The following is a 22591-nucleotide window of genomic DNA, read 5'->3' on the forward strand; positions in this document are numbered from 1 at the left end:
AATACATATCATTTGAAAGGGGTGAACTAAACAAATAAACAAACAGAAAGAAGTTTCAATGTACTAGCCAAACTCTAATTAGAAAAAAAAATCTGTCCAAAATAGTTGAAGGAAAAAAGTCAAGGGAATGGGGATGAATATATATATATAAATTTATATTACATGGCATAAATTTATATAAATTGTTTCCTAACTAATGTTTGCACATAACATACCTGTGTATATGCCCCCTCACACCAACATACATATGAATACTTTAGAAAATTATGAGAAAATAAAATGAGAAATGAGAAAATATAAAATTATGGAAATACAAAAATAGAATATATGCTGATGACAATTTTATTGTAAACTTTTAGAGGAAGAGTTACTAGAATTTTTAAAGGTGAAAGTAAATTCAAGAGTAAAAATGTCAACACAGAAGCTTTGGTTGTTGACATCTGAAGCCAGACATTTTCTGTGTGCAGATCTTGACAATAACTGCCAAGGGCATTAGTTATGTGTGGCTTTTATAAACAAAATTTGTGTCTTTCTTCCTGTGGGGACCTCTGGATGGCCCATGGAACAATAGGCCCATTTATAAATTAGCATGTGGCCAACCATGAAGCAAGAGTGGATACTGATGAATTCTTTAATTCTCAACTTTTTCTTTAAGAAGACCGAACAATTTGGAAGAGTGCTCCAAGCTTCACCTATTCATACTGGAAAATGAATGGTGAGATTAAAATATTCAGTAAAGACATTTGAATTCAGAATAGGTTAAACTGTTCAGAAGATATAGCAAAAATTATAGCTGTGTGGAAGATGCAACTAAAGGATTTTTTAAAGCACCATATATATATGCAAAGGGGATTTTCACATATAAATTGATAAATAAGATTGGCTTTAAATAAGTCTTCTATGCTCAAGAAACTTTAAGTATCATAATTACGTAATCATTAAAGCTTTGAAGCAATTCACCTGTTAGTATAATCCAGACTAAAAAATAAGAAACACAGAGTTAGAGGAAGAGGAAAACTTTGTACCTCAGAAAGGTGTTTGGAATCAATTACAATTATGAAAAACACAGTGGTCAAGTGTGGAAGTAGGAAGAACAAGGGATTGTGATATTGGAAAAAAACATATCTTGGAGAAATAATGAAGTGTATAGTTATTCAGGCACATCTTATACAAAAAGCAAGGATAAAACAAGTGGGAAATAATAGAAATGCAAAGTGATGAGTTGTCAATTTCATGTCATGGATTTATTTAAAGACATTATGCTGGTTTTGTTTGGATGATGGGAAAATTCAAGTAATGTGCAATATGAAATTATAAATGAAATGGCATAAAAAGCACTTTTAACCATAAAGTACTATTAGGAAATATGTACTTACTTAGGAAATAAGTTTGAGATTAGGTAGCTAGATTGTTCCATTACCTGCAACTCCTGAAATATGTTAAGGAGGATCAAATGCCATCATTGACTTTGTATTGATTTCAGGTAAAATTATGTCTTTATAAAGCCAAATGTCTGAGAGTTTGCCTGCTACTCTACAAAAGAATTATAAGCGTTCTTAATAAGGAAACAATTTTCTTGGTGAAAAGAATGTTTTCATATATACATGTTTTTGAAATTCTACTTCTTCCTTTTTGTTTTCTCAAGTAGCAGAGCTGGGTGTTTTAAATTTAATTTTTATAGAAATTCATGTACATATTTAATAAAATAGCACTACTACTTGTGACCAAAAACAACAAACATGTTCCACCTTACCTTTTCCCATTGTCTTTCAGCTGAGTTCTCCCTAAAGGAAGCTAGTTTCACCTTTATAGTTGTTTCTTCTTTTATTTATCTCCAGTTGTCTAAACTATGTAATTATGTTGCTTTATCTTAGATTTTGCATTTTAGACATTTTCTATGGTATAATCATAACCCTGTGTAGCAGGAACCAAAAGATGGTGATATCTCTCCTTCTTTAAGTCTGTCTCACAGTGTCATCCTAAGACTTCTTTAAGTTGCTTCTCTGTGAAATCCTTATTTCCTGAATAGATTTCTGTGACTTTTTCCTTCATTTTTTAGAGCTCATCCAAATAATATGTGTAATTACTCATTCATCCAACATATATTTTTTATTTATTCATCATCTTTTATGAAACAAGCAGCATTTTAGAATATATCAAGGAAACCAAATAGGTGATTACTGAGTCTCTCAAGGACATCATATTCATCTGTGTGTGTATGTGTGTGTGTGAGAGAGAGTTTGCCACATATAATACTGAGTGCTAAGGTTAAATTTCCATTTTACATAAGCAGAAAATACTTTTTTGTGTGAGTGTTCTAAATATTGAAGGAACATACTTATACTAAGAAAGTATTTAGTATATGAAATTCAAATTTAACTAGTATGCTATATTTATATATGTTGTACTGGGCAGCCTTTCTCGGGAAGGATTAGACTATATAAACAAAAAAATACATACAATTGGTAAATAAGTACCTTATTGGAAAATAACAAATGCCACGCTGTGGAGGGGGAGGAAAAGTAGGGCCAGATAAGGCACATTGAGAGTGCCAGGAGGGGCTGCAATTTTAACAGAGAAGTATGGAGAGGTAAGAAGCTAACTCTGCAGTTCTCTGGCAGAAATTATTCTACACAGAAGGATCACTAAACACAGAATGCCTGGAATGAGCCTGAATGTTTCAGAAATATCAGAGAGCCTAATGTGGCTGCCATTGAGCATATGAAGAGCACAGTGGTGTGACAAAAGACAAAGACAGAGCAGAACTGCAGATCACTTCAGGCCATTATAGCAAGATTCTCGTGTTCACTCCCAGTGAAATGACTAGCCATTTATAGCCAAGTTATGTCATGAGGTGAGTTCTGCTTTAACAAGATCTTTCTAGGTGCTTTCTGAGAATACACTGTGTGAAAAGGGCCGAGGCCTACAGACTAGTTTGGAAGTTATTGTGATAATTCAGGTAAGATGAGGAAACCTTGGACTAACAAGGTAGCCATAGAGAAAGTGAGAACAGATTGGAATCTAGATGAACTTTTCCTCTAATTTTCTATTGCAAAATACTTTCATACAAAAAGTTAAGAACCATAAAACTACCATCTGAGTCTGCAAAAGACAATTCACTATATTTATTTTATATTTTATTATCTATCCATCTCTCCATCCTGTTCCCATGTCATCTTCCACTCTGGAATACCTCACATTCAGTTTCTGCAAAGATAAATCTTCTGTCTGTTGCTATGATGATGCAGTCACTGGCAGAATGAGACAGCCTCTGACTTAGTGACTTTGGGTTGGGGCATTATTACTCTGGGATAATAAACAATCCATAAGCTGATTTTTATTCCACTATACTTTTTTCACCTGTACTACTCATCTGATGGATATAACTGGTGATTCTAAAATCTAATTTCTCTATAATTTCAAGACCTAATTTAGCCAGCTTATTTTGGATAGTTTTCATTTCAGGCTTTTAGCCCCACCTCTCACTCCTGGTTACTCATTTGTTTTCTGTCTTCTAAAAATGTGTTAACCTTTCTTGTCTGCCATTTTCTCTTCTCAACTTCCCTCTGTTCTGTGACTTTAAAACATTTTTTTCCTTGACTTTGGGGCTTTGAAAAGAAAAACACGAAGATCTGAATCTTGGTTCAACTAGTGGAGCAGCCACCTAGCAAGTGAGAGACCCTGAGTTCAAACCCTAGTACTACCAAACAGAGGGTGAATGCATTTTAAAATGCTTAACTTCCATTTCAATATATCTATTATTGTACTAAAAAATACATTAAATTCAATAGTTAAGTAATAGTTTTTTTCAGAATATCTGTATTACAATCTCTGTTGTCACCTTTCAGGACCTGGGAAAACACCCGTTTGGAAAAACCACTGTTGTGCAGCAGAAGCATCATGAAATGTTAAATTTTGTTAATCCCTTTGTGTATGCTGGTTTGTTTGCTGGGTTTTGGTATTAGTATTTACAAATAATGGAGTTTGGATTAAATTAGAAACACATAACCTGTTTGCTTAGTACAGGGAATACTTTTGTGTTGTGTTATGTGTCTAATTTTTGTCCCTAGAGCCTAGCTCCCCTTCTTGAACACTTTTTATATCCTTGTAGTGAAGGAATTCTTGTTTTACTCTGTACAGATCAGCTATAAATCCTTCCTTTCAATAGCCCTTCTCTTCCCAGCACCAATGTTTTACTCTTCATTGCTTTCACTATGCTGACTGTTCTGTAAAATATTTATTACGACTCTTGTCTTCTGTGTCTGAAATGGTGCCATACACTGGCAATTAGATTGCAGCTAAGCCTCTTAATTTCATTTGGAGCAGAGCTGGGTAAATGGAAACCTTGCATAATAAGTAGATGAGAACTGACAAGAGTTGGCATTAAGTACTCCTACACATATTTCTAAGCAGATACAAATGGAACTTTTTGCCAGTCCATCATTGTATGTCATCTGCTAGCTACTTGTCTCATGTGTGCTTCCAGAAAGAAGCCACTAAAGACATTTGTCTCTAGAGTTTCAAAAGTTAACTTTTCCTCCCAGAGGGAAACAACAGCAATAGTCCAGGATTATTTTCTTTCCATTCCCAATATTCAGAGTATTTCTGACCCAAGACACTATTCATTTTAGAGGATTGACTCTCACATTACAGCATTACAGCAAATTCACCTTTTAAATGAGGGTTTTGGAATTACATTTTCCTAATATATGTTTTACTGCCAAAGATACTGAATCACACAACTTGTCATCAGAAGACTAGTGTGCTGTGGTTCCTTAAGCCACCCACTTAACCTCTCTGAGGCTCCAGTTCTCCACCCAGATAAGGGTAACAGTAATACTAGCCTGTTAAAACACTGCGTAGTTGTAATAATAATTAAAAAAGTGAAATAAAATAAAAGGAAGTACTTTTCAGTCTATCAGGGTCTTGATTTCATTCTGCAATGCAGGGCCCAGGGCATAGCATTCTGTGTATACTTAACTTAAAATTTTTTTTGTATGGGTAAAATGATGAGGCTTAAATTCTAGTAAATTCTTCCAGGAATGAATTAAAGCAGAAGTTCTTGGTTTGGGGCAAATCCAGAGTTGGGCAATATAATCATCAATGGGGATATCATAAAATAGCAATATGTGTTCCTAAAGAATAGAGGTTTTTCCTAGAAAGATTCTGGATAAGGCTCATGCAACTGTCAACCCTTGGCAAAACCCCATTAAGGTATACATTTGAGTGTGGCAATGAGCACTGCCTTTGAATTCTCAGAGACTCAGAGTCACTATCTAAGTTTTGTTGCTTCCTAGCCAAGTAAACTTGGGCAATTTACTTAACCTCTCTGTGCTACTTATTTTCTTATGTGTAAATGTGGACAATTACAAGGCACTTAGAGTTGCTATAAGGAGTCCACGAAATAAAATCTGGAAGGACAATAGGGTCATAATAATCAGAAGCAACAGGAGCGGAAGCACTACAACAGAATTATTAATAGACAATAATATCAGGCTATTATTGAGTAAATTCCGTGTTACAGGTATTGTTGTTACATGCTTACAAACATTATCAATATTTTTCACTTAACAAGTCTAGGAGGAAAAATTATTGTATTCATTATTCTGCAGAGAAACTGAGGTATAAGGATATTAAATATGTTTAATATGGTCACAGAGAAGTCAGTGGTAGCTGACTTCTACCACTGACTTCTACCACTTCTATTTTCTACCAGGCATTCTGGTAGAAAATAAGCAAGTGGTTATTTTCTGCTGTGGTTACTGTTGCTTATCATTCTGGAGTTTATCAAAGGAAAAGGATTAATAAAAGACTTTTAAGAAAGTTAAAATGAGATAATAAACATGGAAAATGCTTGAAAACAATGAGAAATGAACTCTGGAAGCTTCTTTATTTGGGTTGTAATTAACCATTTATAATTTCACAGAGATGGAAAGGTTAAGATGAAATCCTAACCTCTGTCAAAGAAAGTTTCAAATGCCATCTGTTGCTAGAAGTGCCTCAGTTTGCCCTGTTAACATATGACCTTAACACTTATCTTGAAAATGCTGGCATCAAGCTTCCAACATAGCAAACCACCCACTGAACACCTGATATTTTACTCCTCCATATGTCAAGGTACCTTAGGCAGATAGCTGAATTCCCAGTTGCCCAATTTTGAGCATATGCCTTTGCAGAGTAATATTAGACAATGACAGTGTCTGTTGTCCTATAAATTAATTTAACACTCTTCCTCTGGAGAGCAAATGACTGCATTCTAAAAACAATATTTTCACTCAAGTTATGATGGCTCATAAAAACATGCAGTGAATGGGATTGACAAGGAGGTGTTAGAAATCATATGATATCCCAGGAGGCTGAACTGTTTTAACGTTAGGTGGGTTGCCTCCTCTAGGCAGTAAGTATCAGATATGATTGCCTGTGAAAAAGATGGCTCCAGCAGGGAGCAGTTATAAGATGGACAGAAATACGAGTCTCTTTGGCCCATTAAGTGGGCAAGATTGGTGCTGAGAGATCCAAACCACCTAAGCATTAAGGGAAAGAAGGGTGGAAATTTTACAAAGCAATCTATTGATACAGTGAACCAATATTTTTTTAAAAAATGCATTCCATGAGTAAGGAGAATTTGTGAAGAAGATCACAAATAACAATGTACTTGCTCAACTGTGGATTCAGCCATGCTATATTTTTTTCTAATTCTCCTCACTTTCTCATTTATTTTCCTGTCCATTTCTCTTCGCTTTGCTAAACCATCTCCCTCTTTCCTATGTGATTCATGTTGTTGCTTCATTTTTTTGACACCAAATCTATCTTCTCCTAAAGAAATTCTCTAAAGCAAAAGTTGATATGAAGTATCATTCATACCTTCTTTTGGAGGGATTCCTCTAAATAAAGAAAGAAATCATTTTATTTTTCCTTATTTTCTTCCTATGAATATGCAGATATATTTCAAATAGGCAGTGATACTTGGATGGGGCAGTTAAGTACTAACTTTGTTGCTTCATTAAATAAGCATTAATTTATTTAATATTCACTTAATATTCATTTAAAAAGTGTTCATTAAGCATTATTTGCCTAGCATTGTGAAAAACCCAAAAGGTATGAAAACAAGGAATAACCTTGCTTGGCACTCAAAAAATATTTGTTGAGTGGTCAAAGGAAGGAGTCACTTTAATTCACCTAGAAAATATGGATCAATTATGTGTAGATAAAAAGGCATGAAATTTTAAGGAGTTCACAGTATCTATAGTATAAGTAATTTGGAGAATAGTTCAGGTAAAGACAAGTAGGACCACAGTATACCTGTGCTTTGTACTGTGTACAACCTGCACAATCACATGTGGTAACTGTAACATAGTAGAAAGAATATGGGGAAGAACAATCTAGCTGAACCACAAAGTGATTTGTGTGCCACATTAGTTTTGTTTGTTTGGTTTGGTTGAGTTTGTTTTTTTTTTTGGTGGTACTGAGGTTTGAACTCTGGGACTTACACTTTCTAGGCAGGCACTCTACCACTTGAGCCATGCACCCCTTCTTTTTGTGCTTTAGTTATTTTTTGGATAGGGTCATGCAGTTTTGTCCAGGATTGGCCTTGGATTGAGATACTTCCAATCTTTATCTCCTAAGTAGTTGGTGTTACAGGCATGAGCAACCACATTTGGCTTATGATTATGGTGAATGGACAGCAGGCAGAGGTAGGAAAATATCAGAATTACTACAAAATTGCCCACATTATGTGTCTCTGCCCATTCTGGGGATGCTGATTCTGCCCCCATCACTACATTTACAGAGTCTTTGCCACACTGTGGATTTTCTGTGCCAATGTGAATGAGTCATAGTCCTCAGGTGGGCTGTAGCTGAAAATGCTCAGAAACACTGCACACAATGTAGAACTACTCACAGGTTTTAAAGTAAGGCAGCAGCATCATCAAATTTTCCTTTTAGAAAGAGCACTGAGGTGCTGGCGTGGAGAGTGGATTAGTGCAATGTGAGAGATGGAGGGCATCCTGCTGAAAGACGTTCCTGGCTTCAGGGTCTAATTACATTGGTGTGTACAGCACTTGACACATACTCCTGTGCCCTTGATTTTTGGGGCCACCAACACAAGATTAAAGCCAGAATGAAACAGATTTGTTATCTTGAGAGGGTGATTACACCTGAAGCATTTCATAAGAATTATGAATTGGGTCAGACACAGATATTTAACTAGATCTCTGCCTGGGACTTTATTAAGTAAAGCTATCAAATAGGAATATGGAACTTTTAACTTTAAATACTGCTCATTCAAAAAACTCATTTCTTGTTATTTAGGTATTCTTTGTTTTTGTTGAGGTATTTTTGCTTATTTGTTGTTTATATAATACAGCTGAGCTACACACAGCATGGTCACTCTAAAAAGCAAGTGCATTGTCAATAAACCCCTGATATTTTTCTAGCTCTCTTATGTAACCATTTATTTCATTTAGTACAACCCCTAATGTTCTGTTATTTATAGGCTTTACTTCTAAATTAAAAGTGAGTTGATATATTTCTGTTTCTGAACACTAATAATATCTCCCAGAAAAAAAGGTAGTCTTTTCCCCCTTGAGGCTTTTAATACCTTACCCAAGTGATTCCAATCTGCTTCTTCAAGCTACATAATGAGAGAGGAAAAACGTCTCTTTTCTGAAACCTTGTTATATCTTATATGAGCCAGAGCACTGGATGCCTTGAAACAGTAGTGATCTCTCCAAGATTTATAAGAAGATGTACTCTGATCATTTCTATAACTGAAGACATTTCCCTTATGCTCTAAGTTTACATGGGAAAATTAACTTATTTTCCTTTTGACACATCTTTTCCTTTGAGATAAATATCTGGGTATAGATTTGGTTAGTTATGAAACAGTTTTTTATTGCCATACACGTTATGAAAATAAGATTAAATGATGGTGTTAGAAAGCAGGCATTAGGTAGACATAAAGTTGGTGACTTATCTGACATTGTATAAAATACTGCTAGATCAATCTATTTAGGAATTCACCCACCTTTTAATACTGAATTCATTTTCATAATAAAATATCTGGAATAATACAGCTCTTCAATTGTAAAGCTGTGTACTAGACAGGGAGATAAGATATCTAGCCTGGCTCTGGTGAATCACTTGTTTGACCTTCTCTCTACCTGTATGAACATCTGTGAAGCAAGGTCATTGCCAGTGACCTCACAATTTTTTAGCTTTTTTACTTCTAAAAGACTTTGCTTTGGAAACATAGCATGTGCTCTTATTATATCATTCTATGTCTTGAAAAGAAAATGGCTCCCTTTTTCTGTCACACACTAAGAGACCTAAGATAACACATTATTGAGCATTGTAATAGGAGATAGTCATCAAACAAAATACCCTTGGTAAGAATGGGAGTATTTTGCCTATTACTGAAAGTAACTATGGAAAAACAAAAACATAACTTCCAGGCATACTGATTCTTATCTCTGGACAAAGAATGTGTGCTGCTGATAGGTGTGAAATAAGGACATGTTTGCAACACCACAGGTATATTTGTATAAATTCATTAAGGCAACTGGGAGAAATGTCAAGATAAGAGTTTTAGTTACTGTCTTTTTTCCCCTTCGGTATTAGAAATGTTACCTAAATCCATAATGACCTCCTTCCCTTTGCTAGGACAAGAGGTATAGTGAGGAATCAGACAGAATACAGAAAGTGGTAAAGGCTAGACTAGAATATCATTACATCCAAAAACTGCTGTGCAACATACAGTACTGGAGGATATTTGCAGCAACTGTAACTTGTACTTAAGAAGAGATGCAATAAACAACATAGAATTAAATAATAATAAATACTCAATTGGCATGTACATTGTTGTTCCTATCAAGAGTAGCTACTTTTTGGAATAGACACTACTAATAAAATTGTTCAACATTGTGAAGCATCAAAATAAAGGAGCAATTAGATGTACACTGAACAAAACATTAAAGATTCCAATCACTCACGCCAACAGATACATGGCTTTGAATGTATTGCATCTTGTTATTACATGTAACATGTTCATTTTCCAAATAATTAGAGATCATTTTAAAAAAATAAATTTAGTGTTTATTTAGAGACTACTAGGATATAACTATAAATCCTTTCAAATCAGCATAGTTAATCTGTTTAAGCTAATTACTATTTCTGATATTAAGGATGCCTTTTGTGTGCTAAATTATCATTAACCATATATGAAAATCCAAATCTCGGCAGTTTGAAGAATAAGTGGGCAGGGTTAAGAAAAGATTCTTGTCCCATTTCTGCCCACTGATTTCTTGTATAGTCTTGCACAACTTGCTCAACTTCTAAGAACATTATTGTTTCTATCTATAAAATGAGAGAAATCCCAAAAATTGTAAGACATTGACACAGCAAAATAAGTACACTCTATGAAGGTATAAATTAAAGGGAGTATTGTGAGATTAGAGTATTGACACTGTTCTGAGTTTGTATATATGTGATTTGCAAAAAATGCAAAATACATTATACTTCTCTTCAGAGAGCACACACATTAGGAAAAGGAAAATACAGCCATGTCAACCATTACAATGCAGTAGAATTAGTGTAACAGTGACATCACATTTAACATAAACAGCACACAGCAAGGAAAGATTCACATCTAATAAGAGATGTGGTCATGGAAGGTTTTTCAGGTTGAATTTGGGGGATGCTGGTGGGAAGAACAGAACAGAAGTGATACCCCACATTTAGGAGACAGCATATAAACACATGAAGAAAATAAATGAATATAGAATAAAGGAACTCATGGGTACCAAAGCTTAGGGAAAGGCATATAAGGCTGGCAGGCTTGGCATGAATAACAATATACGCGAACAAACAAACTTGAAACTCAGCATGCAGGAAAGACAGAACTAATGAAAATATGGAGATCAGAGTCAATCAACTCAAGTTTGAATTTAGGGAAATCCTTTTGGAGACAGTTTACTAAATAGATCAGAAGGGGCAATGCTAGAAGTAGTAACACCCTTACAGTAGCCCAGGGAAAAAGAGGCACTAAATTGAATAGTGGCAATAGCTACAAAGACCATGGAGACCATTTAAGAGTAAATGAATGTTTTTGGTATCTGTCTAGTTACAGAGAAAGTGCATGCTACCCGCTTTATTAGGAAAGGTCTGAGGGTCCTTCTTGTGGAAGACAGTGCCCAGGTGAGCCTTTGTACTCTGATGCTCAAAGAACAGAAAAGAACTGTGTTATAAGGTGGGAAACAAAAGTAGATAGTGAAAACCGTAAGATTGCAAATGGAGTGTGGTTAGGATGAGAAAAACAGAAGATACAGACAAGATCAATTAGAATCCTTTGCAATAGCAAAACTTCAAAAGACAGAAGAAATGAGACCTATAAAGGATGAAGAGAAAAAAGTGAGTTAGGAAGCACGTTATCCAGGAAACAGTAGTGAAACAGTAGGAAGTTTAAGGATAGGGTTGCCAAATATCATATACTTAACAAGTTAACCAAGAAAAATAAGGATTAAAAACCATCTATTAGATTTGATCCATTTAGAAGCCATGTGGTTACCTTTCCTGCTGCACTTAGGTAAGAGGTTGAGGGAAGAAGCATTGTGTACTGTGGGTTGTATAATAATTAGAAAATTAGAAGAGAATATGCCAAATTTAAACCAAGAAGCTCAGCCGTAAAGAGAAGGTAGGAGAACACTAGTGATAGGTAATAGGAATTAGGACATTATGGGAAGAATTAAACTTGGACACGAGAACTTCATTCTGGGATGAGAAGGGGAAAAAGATAAATATAGATTCAGGAAAACTGGTCAGTAAAGGTGTCAAGGGAGAGGAAGCATGCTTGATGAAGATAAAGTTATCAGTAAACCAAGGAGAGTAGGGATGGGTATGTGTTTGAGAATGACAGAGAGGAATATGAAATAGAGCTGACCAAAACAAAACATAAGAGGATCAAGTAATGACATCTAGCTTAAAGCCACTAATCCCTAAAATGGATTGAGTCTCTGGAACAAGCATACAATCTTCCTTCTAAACTCAGCCCTTCTGATGGAAGAACTCATTTTAGTACAAGTGTTATGAGGGAAGGAAGGGAAAAGTTAAAGAGTAATTTGATTTATAAAAGGTAATTGCTTTTAGGTTGAACAGTAGAGAATTTGTTTACAGAGACGGGATGGGTGTAAACTTTTTTTTTTCTTGAGAACACATCCTGAAAAAGGAATTTAAATCTCTGTAATCAGTTATCAATCTCTGTGTCTCTAATATCTTAATCTCATACTTGAAACTATTGCTCAGTCTGACCACTAGATTTCTTTTCAGATTATAGGTTACTCATTAGCAAGGTCCAAGTGAGACTTGAGTAATATCTTAGAACTGAAAAGTCCATTTTCTCAAGTATATCTTCAGACAGGGCCACTTATCTCACAAAGGGTTGAGATATCTGATTTCTGTGTTTTTCTGTAGAAACCTAATAGTACTATCTTAAAACCTTTCCAACTCCCTGAAGTTGCCAAATTGAGTCATGAGGAAATGTAATGGATTGCACAATTACTCCTTTTCAATATGGAATCAATATTCTTCTTTGAAGATGTAGAAAGTCCTTTTTGTTTTAAGTACTATAGATAAATACATGTAAGCACGGAACATGACTGCTTAGGTCCTTGATAAGTGCTTCATCAAGAAAGCACTAAAAGGTTTTAATGCATTTGTATGAATTCTTTGGGTTGTTGTCTTTATTTATAACTTAGGGGCAGAAAAAATGACAAAAGCCTAGCTCCAAATCAAGAGAAGCATTTTACAAGTTCTAAGAAATATAAAGGGCCCAAGTTTAAGAGCTGTATCTGTGTCCATAGAGAACATCAGGGAAATAAAAAGAGTTTACAAAAATTGACAAAATAAAACACACTATTAAGGCTGAAACCTAATAGGAGAAAGAAATCTTTGATATCAGATTTTACTATTAGCAATACCTCAATTGTTGAGGTTTCAAATCAGTCAGTGTTTAATGTAAATCACATAAAAACATTTTATAAGAATTTATATCTGTTTAAAAAAGGGAAGAATCTCTCCAATTTTGTAGTAAAATTTTTAAAATGTAGGAACAGTTTATATGGTCTCTTCATTGTTTCCTTTAAAAGTTTAGGAGTGGGAGGATGACTAGTCTGTACCCTTTGAGAAAAACACCTCAATTATTGGCTGCAGAGTACAATCAAGAGCAAAAAATGACATAATCACAGGAGAAAAAAAAAAGGAGGTTCAGATTTCAAAGAGAAAACAAATAAATACATCCCCCAATCACATGAACAAAGCTTTTAGAGCTCAGGAAAAAACACTTGACTCTTCCAACTATGGTTCTCATTAAAGGAACTTTCATATGATCAAGTTAGACTTCAGAACATTGTAGTTACTCACAGAAATACAATTATGGCCATTAGCCTGCACTTACCAAGGCAGACAAGTAAACCTAGATATGGTGTGAAAGTGTTTCCTGGTAATCCTCAGCTATTTACTGTGGTAAGACTATTGCACTGAAATTTACATCTGCCATAAGAAGGAAGTGGAAGAAGTAGGCAGAAATTTACTTCCTGTGTTATTTATGGTTCAGTTTGACTCTATTTCATGTCATATATATTTTGCATGGTAGGCCTTTTGGATTCATTAAAGAGTCTGTAAGCAGAATATGTGCCTACATGCACGGAAAGAAATTGAAGGTGGAAAGAATTTCTGTCACTCTTTCCCACAGTGATTTAAAAACCGCTCTGACTGGTGGTTCTTTCTGGTTGAAATAGTCAGCTCACAGTCAAGGGAACATGGCATATGGCCACAGGTATTCTTACTGAGGACATTTGGAGGCAACTCTTAAATATAATTAGCAGGCTGGGAGGCAGCAGAAGTTCAATAATGGGAAAAGTGGCTCTATGGAAAAGTGAGGAAATGGATCAAAGTGCTATTTTAACTCTAGCCTTCACAATTTTTGTCCCAAAAGATATACCTGTTTTCTAAAAGAAAATAATTTCTTTAATTTTCTAGTAAAAATTTAAGTTTCATGTTTTTGAAGTGGGCAATAGAGGCACATATAGAAACTTGTGGGTATGGAATACACTGACCAATCTATAAAACTTGGGTTGATTTTATTTTTTAGGAGAAACTGTCATGGAAAAAGCACTAAACAGGAGTCTAGAAATCTGGATCCTAAGCAAATCATTTAAAAGATGTGGCCCTAAGTGCCCTCATCTGTGAAATAAGAACATGGTAACACTGGCTAGACCTGGAGAGGCAAAGTAGCTGCAAGCTATATCCTGACTTCTTTATCTGCTTTATGTTTCAGGGACTTTTCTTGTGATTTTACTTAATGGGTAGTGCTAAATTCAAAGAATCTATGTGAAATATGTAGCCTAACGTTCCTTCTATTCTAAAATTCTAACAACTCTAAATAAGAATGACCTATAGAGTTATATTCAATTTGATTCTTATCAGTCGATTTTATTATATTTTAATAGTTTGCACAATTTGATTTTAAAGATAGCCTAATGTCAACCACATAACGACTTAAAAGATTCTGGAAACACCTAACCACACATGCAACATTTTGTGGAAACAGGCAAAAAGGGTCCAAAATTTCCTTCAAATTTTCAAAGGCTTTCAAATGTTAAATGCAAGTGGTGTGAACACAAGTCTTCCTGCTACTAACTGGGAGTCAAAAAAACCCAGATCTCAAGCTGATACAGAAGGCTTAGCTTTTCTAGGCTCTACAATGGAAATGGCATCCCATGTGCCTGCTCACTGCACCCTTTCTCAACACTGCACAGCTAGTTTGTATTCACAATACTGCAGGCAGGAGAGGGCTGAGCAGGGTCCTTGTTTATTGTGAAACACTCCTCAAGTTTTCTGATACTTAAAGAAGCCAAGGTCAAATTCCCTGGCTTTCTGTGCCAAATCTCCACCACTCTGACATGTTTTAGTCAGACAGAAAGAACCATGCAATTTATTTTTTAACCTGGAGCTCTAATGGCTCCTGGGCCTGCAGATAAGAATTTGTTTTAAAATTTTATTCTAAAGTAATTAGGAAGGATAAGACTAAAGCAAAATATTGATGTTTGGCTATTCAAAAATACCTTGCCTTGAAGGGATCAGACAATGATGGGAAAAGATTTCAATTTTTTTGAGTGCATTTTCAATTCTACTTTGTCATAAATATTCATGCAGTTGTTAACATTATAATTCAATAGCAGACATTTACAGTCTTCACAATCCTGGTTGATAGGCAAATAACTCAGTAGGAGAAAAGCAGCACTGATTTGAGGATAGGCAGGAACCAGAAATGGCCATGAGAGCTCTAATGGGACATTAGATGTCAGAAAGAAGTCTCCCAACACAGTGAATCAGGCATGAAAGTTTGGTCCCATAAGCAAAACTGGATTCTGGGGATGTTTACCCAAGAACCAGTTGCATGGCAAAAACAAGGCTTCTTTCATAAACTATGTGCTAAGTCAGACACTCTGCATCAACCAGAAAAACAACAGACAGAAAATGCAAAACAAACAAAAAGCACTAATCTCACTAGAACTGGGCATTAATTTGAGGTACTGAAAGAATTCTCAGAATTTAATAGTTTTGTTCTTCTTTCATTTCAGATGCTGCACAACAAACATGTTATGGTCCGTGTGGGAGGAGGATGGGAGACTTTTGCAGGGTATTTGTTGAAACATGACCCCTGCCGAATGCTGCAGATTTCCCGAGTGGATGGCAAGACATCCCCCATCCAAAGCAAATCTCCAACACTTAAGGACATGAATCCAGATAATTACTTGGTGGTCTCTGCCAATTACAAGGCTAAGAAAGAGATTAAGTGAAACTAATTGGTCACTACAAGGGGACTCTCAAAATGGCCTATATCCTCTTCTCCAATATAGTCAGTTTAGTTCACATGCTCTGAAAACTACTTTGGAAAAAGGTGTAACAGGAAAAAAAAATGTCATTATGCTGAAAATGTTCAGAGTAGCACTATTTATTTTTAATGCCTCTGTAGAAAATCACCTATTAAAAGAAATTCTAAACTCAGATTTAAATTGGATAAATTGTAAGCAAATTGTTATTTCTCAATACGTGAGCACAGTATTTAGAACACAAACAATAATAAGAACACAATTCTAGCTTCAGGGCTAAAGGCAAAAACTTACGAAAATATTTAGAATTTGCAGGTAAGTCAACAGAAAGTGCCTGCTGTATGTCTGAGTAAAAGCACCTCAGACATTCTTACAATTGCAGGATTTTTAAACTATTTTTTACAAAATAACAATTACTGAGATAATGTGCTACTAAAAATATTCAACAGTACTCTACATGAAGTACAGAGTCTCCATAACAGTAACACTTTACTGGAAAGAACACTTCAGAAAAGCTTACATTCACTTGGAAGATTGCCTTAAAGTTTATCTCTTATTTCTAAACAAATACCTGGGGTACTTTTGGAGATTTTCAGTATACCCCTTAGAGAATAGTTTATGAATTTTACATATCCCTAAACACATGGTTGTGTTTTGGATGACCTAGTGTAATTCACACACATAATCTGACATACATTTATATTTTGATGAGTGAATTGTACAAATGTTCATTGACTCATGTTATTTTAAAGCATTTTCTTTTAAACTATATCTTTAGTTAATCCTACTTTGCTATGCTGTCTAGTAAAGTAAATTCACTGTACCTAGTGATGTTACAGACTTATGTATACCCTTATATACTTGGCAAAAATATCGTCCATAGGTTCGAGAATCAAAAAGATAAATTCTAAAATGTCATCTTTCTATCAATGCTTTAATCTAAAATAAAGTTAATCTTCAAATTGCTACTTTTCCTGAGAGTTAATAGGGTCAAAGTATGGCTACCCATAGCCTACTCATAATAGAAGATAAGGTTGGTGGTATTCTTTTACCTCAGCTGAGGTTTAGATTTTAAGTGCAACACTGACAATAAAAAAGCATTGGCAGAGTTAACTTGTTATTTCATTATTTTTCAACAACAACAAAAAAATTCACCTTTCTTGCTAAAAAAAAGGGTGGCGTAATCTGTCACAATCTAGTCAAAACACATTTAACCTGTTCTTTGGGAAATTTGTAAAAGTACGTGGCATAAGTTGGTGGTACTGAATATGGCAGTACTGATTCTGGAAAAATGTCAGCGCCGCTTAAAAACAAACAAATGAAAAAAATAAAACCTAAAGTTTTTGTAAGAGATAGAATCATCTTGGTGCAATGAATAATTCTATTTCTTTTTTTTTTTTGGCTTATTTGCTCTCTGAGATAGTGTCTCACTATGTAACCCAGGCTCACCTCAAACTCACAATTCTCCTGCCTCAGTCTGACAAGTGTTTGGATTACAAGTGTCTACTATCACATCCAGCTATCTAATATCTTTTTAAATATACTGAGTAATTCAATCTTTGTATCATTAAACTAATATTGACACTAATTTTTTGTGTATTGTTATTGACAATTTTTCCATTAAAACTATCTTTAGAATTTTCCATAAACATACTCATATCTTTAATAATGAAAGCCAATTTCATTAATTTAGTTCAAATATAAAAATAGCTTACAAATATTAATTTCTTTATTGTATGAGTTGTTACCTAAAAGAGTTGTCTGAAGTTCAACATGACTTCACTGGGTCAAAATTAGTGTTATAAGGGCTTTGTTCCTTTCTGAAGACTCTAGGAGAGATCCATTTCCTTGCCTTCCTCACCTTCCAGAAATAACGTGCAACTCATTCCTTGGCTCATAGCCTCCTCTATCTTCAATGCCAGCAGCACTGCATTTTTTTAACCCTTGTTCTTTCTTCACATCTCTTTTTTTGAACATAGATTGGAAAAGGTCTTCAAGTACTAAGAAATAACTTCACCTAGACAAACTCCATTAAAGGTTGTTAACTTGATCCCATTTTTTAAAAATACCTTTGTTGTATAAAATAGAATATTTACAGATTCATGAAATTCAGACATGAACATATTTTGTGGGGGAGAAGAGGATTACTAGGCCTGTGCTACATTTAAAATGGTCTGGTAAGTGTTGCAGAGAACACAAATAACATTGGGGTCTAGCTGCAAGCTGATCAGCACTTGAAGGGATGCAGAAAAATGAGACTGTATTCATAAGGTAATAACCAAATGTAGGTGGCTCTTACTCATTGACTTAATGATGACTGGCCAGACAGCAGAGTGAAATGAGCTGGTATTTACTTATTCTCAGCCAGAGTAGGTTCCAAGGAAGTATGATTATACAAGTGAGTAAGTATTAAAAATCTAAGTACTCCAGGAACCTGGTGAAAAACACCAAGATTGTAAAGAGATCTACTGTTATTCGTATAGTTTTTTCTGGTGTGGGAGGGAGAAAATCATTACTCCTTAAATCACTGACACTTAAGGAATGATTTCAGGACCTCTGAAAGGTATTTATTGTGGGTGTTGTTTTTTTTTTAATTAAGATATTTTTGTTGTTGTACTGGGGATACATTGTGACATTAACCAAAGTTCTTATATTATAGTTTAATACTTTAATTCACCTCCTCCATCATTCTCCTTTATCCCCCTCCCCCATTCCTGGAATAGTTTCAACGGGTCTCAATTTTCCATTTTCATTCACGAGTACATAACATTTCACCATATTCATCCTCCTACACCTTTACCTTATATTCTTCCTCCTCCACTGGTACCAAGCCCCAAACAGGGCCTGTTTTACCTTCCTGGTCTCCATTTTTTAAAGAAGACATTTTTGTTTAAGATAGCTGTACAGGGAGTTTAACTATGACATTATATATATATGTATTATAACACTAATTGATTCATCCCCTCTATTTTTCTCCTTTCTTCCTTAGTCCCCTTCTTAATGGTGATCATCAGGAACTAGACAAGAGTGTCCACTCTCTTCACTCTTATTCAACATAGTCTTAGTATTCCTAGATAGAGCAATAAGACATGAAGAAGAAATGAACGGAATTAAGTAAGAAAGGAAGAAGTCTAACTATTCCTATTTGCAGATGACATGATCATATACCTAAAAGACCTAGAAAACTACTTAAGACATCATAAACATCTTCAGCAAAAAACTCTTAAAACATCATAAACATCTTCGGCAAAGTAGCAGAATACAAAATCAATCTACAAAAATCAGTAGCTTTTCTACATACCAACAATGAACAGACTGACAAAGAATATAAGAAAATAATTACACTTATAAGAGTGTCAAAAAAACAAAGAAAGAAATACCTAGGAATAAACTTAACAAAGGAAGTGAAAGACCTCTACAAATGAAAACTAAACCACTGAAGAAAGACTACAGAAGATGGAAAGGTCTCCCATGCTCACAGATTGGCAGAATCAATAATGTGAAAATGGATATATTACCAAAAGCAATCTACATGGTCAATGCAAACCCCATCAAAATTCCAATGACATTCATCACAGAAATTGAAAAAATCAACCCTAAAGGTCATTTGGAAAGACAAAAGACCATGATTAGCCAAAGCAATACTGAGCAACAAAGAACAACATTACGGACTATAAAGAACTGTGAGAACTGTTATTTCTGTAACTATTTTGTGACAGCCAAAAGGACTGAGTAAAAACCTCTGCCTCTGAAGGTTTTTACTCTGCCTCTGAAGAATTTGAAAAATTCTTCAAAATGCAATGTTCTTCCCATAAGGTGCCAGACATTGTGTCACTGAAAAGAAAATTCTTGAAAATTCAGTTAACTACAGGACATTAACTCAAAATTTAGCACAAGTGTGGTGCTACAAAAACAGCCAATATAATTTTGGATATGGCAAAAGTATCATACTCAAGTCAATCAATTCATGCATATTTAATTCTTGAATGACAGTGGTCATTTTGAGACAGTATTTGTGAAACTAAAGCATACTTCAAGAAAGAGAACAGTATAATAAAAAGCCAGATCCTATGAGAAATTTAGTTTTTACATTGTTCAGATGCCAACTTCTATGTCAAAACTTCTTCAAAGCCTGTTATGCACACAAATGTTTTTTGTGAGTGGGTTTTTTTTAGATAAGCAAAGAAAAGGGCCTCATTACCATATGTGAATCAGCTTAGAGCGCATACACAGAATTTAAAAGGCTTGCCTAGAAAAGATACTAAAGAAATACACCTTAAATCTCAACAGATACCTCTTGCTGATCAATTTATGCATAATTATTTGCTACTGACAAGACATACTTTCATCTTCAGAGGACACAGGATAATTCTAATCAGTGAAAATAAACAAATCAAATTCAAATTTTTAGATAAAAGGAAAATTCAAAGCTTAAGTCAATTCTCCTGTGGTACCAATGATGATAGAGCCTTTATTGTAGTATTTTTTTCTCTAAAGAAAACCAGAAGTCTAATAACATCATTAGACTCAGAGACTGTATGAACTCCAAACAATCATTATTAGCTCTCTTGCTGTTGTTAATCCGAAAGAGATAAAACTATTCCTAATCACAAACCCAAGTTCTAATTATTTAAGATGTAGTAAAGACAAAATTTTATTAAACAGAGACAAAGCCAATTTTTATATAGGAAAATGTATATTTATAGCCTCAAAAGACAATACAGAATTGGTAACCAAATCTATGGGGAAAACTATTAAGTCACATTCCAAATAAATCACATTCCAAAAACAATACATTCAAAGAAAAAAATCACATTTAGATGTTTAAAAATCATTCAGTGTGTCACAAAGGAGCTGTGTAATGATATACTACTTTTTATCTGCCATATTAAGAGTTTGATGGTTATAATTAAGATGTGGTTTAAGCATTGTACATCTTAACATGATAGTTACATGTAAGCAACTTACTATGTCAGTTATATTTTAGTAATTTGCACAGTAGGGATTGGATGACATTAATCATTATTCTCTTAAATTATAAATTATAGAAAGTTAACTTCCACTTAAGATTTTCATATGAACAGATTAGTAACTTTTTAAGGGAAATGTCTGGATTATATGTTTTTTTAATAGTCATTTTCTAGTTTCTTACCAATCATCCATTTTCCCCCTTTCTCTTCCCCATCCTAAAATGTTCTTAAGAGACGTGTCACTGCTTAATGCCTGCAACACATGTGGTTTTGGGAAAGCTGATCACAACCTCAGAGGCAGGCCAGGGCTAGCAGAAGAATCACGTCCCACTTTCCCCAGAAAACAATGTTCATGTAGATCATTCATGGTTCAGCAGTAGTTAAGTATGTTATTTGAGTATAAGATGCTGTTAGAAATAGAGCATTGTCCCCTGGAAGTAAACCTTCTGTTAACACAACTAAGTTCTAATTCTTTAAGATGTAGTGAAATTTGTTCTTGGTATGTTAATAGGAGAAAGGCCTTGCATAGTTCAAAGATGATATGCTCTGGTTCTATATCCACTGAGCTATTAATTATCCTTTTTCTGTTGGAAAAATTATCTTCTTAATGAACTCAAAAATTTTAGTTATGAAATGCAATTTAATGATTCACTATCTTTTATGAACAAAAATGTCACAAATAATCTGGAGAATGAAGAAAATTGAACTTGTTTAGCTTCATGTCTTGCCTAAATATTAACAGCATATGTCATACAAAAGAAAACATAGTTTTTTCATGACAAGACAAGACACCTATATTATATCAAACTCTTTAAAATGAACATGTAATAGTAGACCCTTGGTATCTTTGGGTATATAATTCCAAGGAAATCACCACTGAGGAAAAAAATCACGAATTCTCATGATGCATAGAGTTTAAACACAACTGCCTAAAATGCAGGATTGACTGACAGCTTCTCCACATCAACTGAGCATGCACATCATCTTTTGTTAACTGTGCTTGTTCAAAAACCTCATGTAGTAAGTCCTTCAATAAGCTGGTCTAATTGTGTAATACACCTTTACAATACAGACCTTATGGGAAGGATGAGATAGTGGCTTATTCTCCTTTTTTTAAATCAAGTGAGGTGGTCTATTTCATTTACATCCCCTTTTGTTATTTAGTATCTATAAATGTTAATCTTAGTTTATTCTACATTAAAAAGCAAAATGAAAGCAAAAAGTGTCATAAAACTCATGTTCCTAATAAAAACCTAAAAAAATTTTTGTTAGTGCATCCTATAGAACTCCCTCCTATTATTTTTGTTTGAAGCAGTCCTTTTTAAATACAGTACCTACATGTTTTTCTTTCTTACATTCATACCTGCATTGGCAATTTTACATCTGAATAAATCTTAAAATTCTTTAATAAATTCAAAAGAATAAAAATGTTTATGAAATTTGGAGAAATATATTACCACTCATTATAACCCATCCAGATTCTTGGTTTACCACATTCAATTACTCCATAGATCTTTACAGAACTGAATCTGATATTACACTATAGTATATCACTACCTTCTGATGGTACCACTAATATATAATTTTAAATTAAACAAAAGAAAACCTTTATTATTATAACATAAAACACAATATATTAATTTTATAAGGTACAGAAACAGAAAATAAATTAGGAGAAATTCAACACTGCCTATAAATAAATATTCATTACTTGGTAAGTTATAAAAATTTATA

At 34.3% G+C, this 22591-nt stretch overlaps 1 protein-coding gene across 6 annotated transcripts in view; it reads left to right on the forward strand.

The window, feature by feature from the left end:
- Nucleotides 1-17245, forward strand: part of Gas2 (growth arrest specific 2) — a 118551-nt gene extending 101306 nt beyond the window's left edge. For 3 of the 6 annotated variants that reach the window (XM_074042938.1, XM_074042931.1, XM_074042941.1), the window contains one exon: nt 15636-17245. In XM_074042938.1, coding sequence (XP_073899039.1) covers nt 15636-15854 — 219 coding nt within the window. In that variant the 3' untranslated portion in view covers nt 15855-17245. The other 3 variants (XR_012436133.1, XM_074042950.1, XM_074042988.1) reach the window with 3 other exon arrangements.
- Nucleotides 17246-22591: the final 5346 nt, after the last annotated feature.

The sequence above is a fragment of the Castor canadensis genome, chromosome 1 (assembly GCF_047511655.1).
Source record: "Castor canadensis chromosome 1, mCasCan1.hap1v2, whole genome shotgun sequence".
Lineage (NCBI taxonomy): Eukaryota > Metazoa > Chordata > Mammalia > Rodentia > Castoridae > Castor > Castor canadensis.